Source organism: Solanum stenotomum, unplaced genomic scaffold, assembly GCF_019186545.1.
Source record: "Solanum stenotomum isolate F172 unplaced genomic scaffold, ASM1918654v1 scaffold35869, whole genome shotgun sequence".
In the NCBI taxonomy this organism is placed as follows: Eukaryota; Viridiplantae; Streptophyta; class Magnoliopsida; order Solanales; family Solanaceae; genus Solanum; species Solanum stenotomum.
Genome location: NW_026033651.1, coordinates 4,043 through 7,130, shown reverse-complemented (window position 1 = coordinate 7,130; position 3,088 = coordinate 4,043). Strand labels below are relative to the sequence as shown.

The 3,088-nt window shown below is 35.5% G+C and overlaps 1 protein-coding gene across 1 annotated transcript; it reads left to right on the top strand.

Annotated features, from left to right (window-relative positions):
- The first annotated feature begins 614 nt into the window (after positions 1–614).
- On the top strand, positions 615–2,277 carry LOC125852486 (receptor kinase-like protein Xa21). The gene is made up of 2 exons (XM_049532206.1): positions 615–1,773; positions 1,916–2,277. The coding sequence occupies exons 1-2, from the start codon at positions 615–617 to the stop codon at positions 2,275–2,277; spliced, it is 1,521 nt and encodes a 506-aa protein (XP_049388163.1).
- The last annotated feature ends 811 nt before the right edge of the window (positions 2,278–3,088 follow it).

Below are 3,088 nucleotides of genomic sequence, written 5' to 3'. Positions count from 1 at the left end.
TGTTCATAACAAATGCTTCCAAGCTTGAGATACTGTCGCTAACTGATAACTTTCTGTCAGGAACTATTCCTACTAATTTGGGAAATCTTCATGAGCTGCGATCACTCTTCCTACATCATAATCAACTAACCAATGAACCAAGAGTGCGTGAGTTGTTATTCTTCAATTCATTGGCGGACTGTAAGATGTTGAAGTATCTACAAGTGGGTTTCAATCTGTTGAATGGCGTTCTGCCAAATTCTATTGGGAATCTTTCATCTACTATTCAAAACTTTCATATAGGACATGCAAACATCAACGGCCTCATCCCCACAGGTATAAGCAACATGAGCGGTCTAATGACCCTAGACTTTCAAGGAAACAACTTGACAGGGAGTATTCCTCCTGAGATTGGTAAGCTTAAACAACTCCAGGGGCTGTATCTAACTAACAATAAATTGCAGGGACATTTTCCAGAGGCGGTATGCCATTTATCTAATTTGGTTAAATTATTTCTGAATGATAATGAGCTCTCTGGATTAATTCCAGAATTCTTAGGAAATCTTAGCATGCTACAAAAGCTTATTTTGGGTTCTAATAAATTTTCATCAAAATTTCCGTTGAGTCTTTGGAAGATGAGTGGTCTTCTCTATCTAAGTGTGTCACGAAATTCTATAGAGGGGGAAGTTCCATCAGATATTGGAGAACTGAAAGCCATTGTAGCTCTAGATCTTTCCAGTAACAACTTTTCAGGAATGATACCAACCAGATTGGGGGAACTCCAAAACCTGCAGTATCTTGACCTGTCCAACAATTCATTTTTTGGCCAAATTCCATTATCCTTTGCCAACTTGATAAGCTTAGAAGACTTGAATTTGTCTTTAAATGCGTTGTCAGGTACTATTCCCAAGTCTTTGGAAAAACTCTCATACCTTAAAAGCATTAATGTTTCATTTAATGATTTAGAAGGTGTAATACCGAGTGGTGGTGTGTTTGAAAATTTCACTTTGCAATCATTTCTCCGGAACAAAGGACTTTGTGGAGTGCACATATTGGAGATTCCTGCTTGTGTTGTCACTAATCTCGAAAAACAATCAAAGCTTAAGGAGGTTGTGCTAAAAATTGTTACTCCGGTGGTTATTTCATCCTTTCTGATATTCTTGTTGGTTTCAATTTGGATGATGAAACGACAGAAGAAAGGGAGGTCCAAAGATGTAGAGAAGGTACTGGAGATCAAAACTCATCAATTAGTTTCTTATCACGAGATTCAACAAGCAACAAATAATTTTGATGAATCCAATTTAATTGGTGAGGGAAGCTCTGGCTCTGTGTACAAAGGCACATTGTTTGGTGGAACTGTAGTGGCCATTAAGGTTCTGGATTTGGAAGATGAGCAAGTATGCAAGAGGTTTGATACTGAATGCGAAGTGATGAGAAATGTTAGACACAGAAATCTTGTTTCAGTGATTACTACATGTTCTAGTGACTGTATAAGAGCCTTTGTTCTGCAATTTATGCCCAATGGAAGTCTTGAGAATTGGTTGTACAGAGAAGAATCCCACTTGAACCTCCTTCAAAGAGTCTCCATAATGCTTGATGTGGCTGTGGCAATCGAATATCTGCACCATGGTCATAACACTCCTATAGTTCATTGCGACCTAAAGCCAGCCAACGTTCTTTTGGATGAAGATATGGTGGCTCATGTTGGTGATTTTGGAATCTCTAAGATTTTAGCTGTAAGAAAGTCCATGGCACATACTGAGACATTGGGCACTCTTGGTTACATTGCACCAGGTACAAAATATCCACTCTCTTTGATTTTCTCTTATCATAATTAAGCCTCTCCAGATTCTCGAAGTAAAAAAAGCAAGTCTTTATTTGTGCATAATTATTGTTGTATTTCAGTTGAGTAACTTTTTTTCAATTCTTTTCTAAGAATATGGCTCGGAGGGAATAGTGTCTGCTAGTGGTGATGTTTATAGCTATGGCATAATGTTGATGGAGGTTTTGACCAAAAGAAGGCCAACGGATGAAGAGATATGCAATGAAAATCTTGACTTGAGAAAATGGATCACACAATCATTTTCAGGGAGTATGATGGACGTTGTGGATGCCAATCTTTTTTGTGAGGAAGAACAAATCACTAGTAAAAGTGAAATCTACATAGCCTCCATGATAGAATTGGGTTTAGACTGCACAAAGGAAATGCCAGAATCAAGAATAACCATGAAAGAAGTAGTTAAAAAGCTTAACAAAATCAACACACATTTCTGGAAACATAGAAATCTCTTCCAGTGATGTTTTTTCTGAGTTGCAAGTTAACATGTTGCTTTTTGATTACTGTTTTGTTGAATATAGTTGTCGTTTATTCTACATGTGGACATGTACTGTTTGTACTTCAGAGTGTTGCATTTCCCTCATTTTGTGATTTCAGATTTGAATAGTCTTTAATATGTTTTGAATGCTTGAATAAAATTAATAAATATTACGAAAGTGTTTAGCTGCACTATTTTACTTTCTGTTTATCTCTACTTCACTATTTACATTCAAAACAATACAGTTCCTACACCATTGGTTTTGAATACCATATTTTCTAAGGAAGATGGAACCGAAAAGTGTGATGCTTCGTCTTATAGAAGTTTGATGGGAAGTCTCTTGTACTTGAGACAGCTTCAGGACCTGATTTAATGACAGCTAGTTTTAAGTAATATTTTGTTGTTCAATACAAGTGTGATAACTTTTCTATTTTTTGGAAAATGGGCATAAATGTTGGAGGACCTACTAATATAATTAACTAACATACATTTTTATTTCATTAAATTACCATTTGTTTACAGTTAATTTACATATATTGATATAAACATTTACTGCAAATAAATATTTACCGTCACCCATGATTCATCCCATCCATAAATAAAAGAGAAAGAAAGAAATTGAATGACATGTATAGGACAATTAATTACACCTTGTGTTGTTGCCTGTTGTATTTTATTGTATTCATAGTTTAAATATCATGAGTGTTTTGATTTTTTTTTCTATTTCAAAAAAAAAAAAAAAGTGGCAACGACGAAAAGACCTATTTTGTGTAACGATCGATTTGGTCTAATCA

Bases quoted from the DNA above. Each gene is read 5' to 3' on its own strand.
- LOC125852486 (XM_049532206.1), top strand. From the start codon at position 615: ATGAGTGGTCTTCTCTATCTAAGTGTGTCACGAAATTCTATAGAGGGG. The intron at 1,774-1,915 runs GTACAAAATATC...TTCTTTTCTAAG, and splicing joins TCTTGGTTACATTGCACCAG to AATATGGCTCGGAGGGAATA.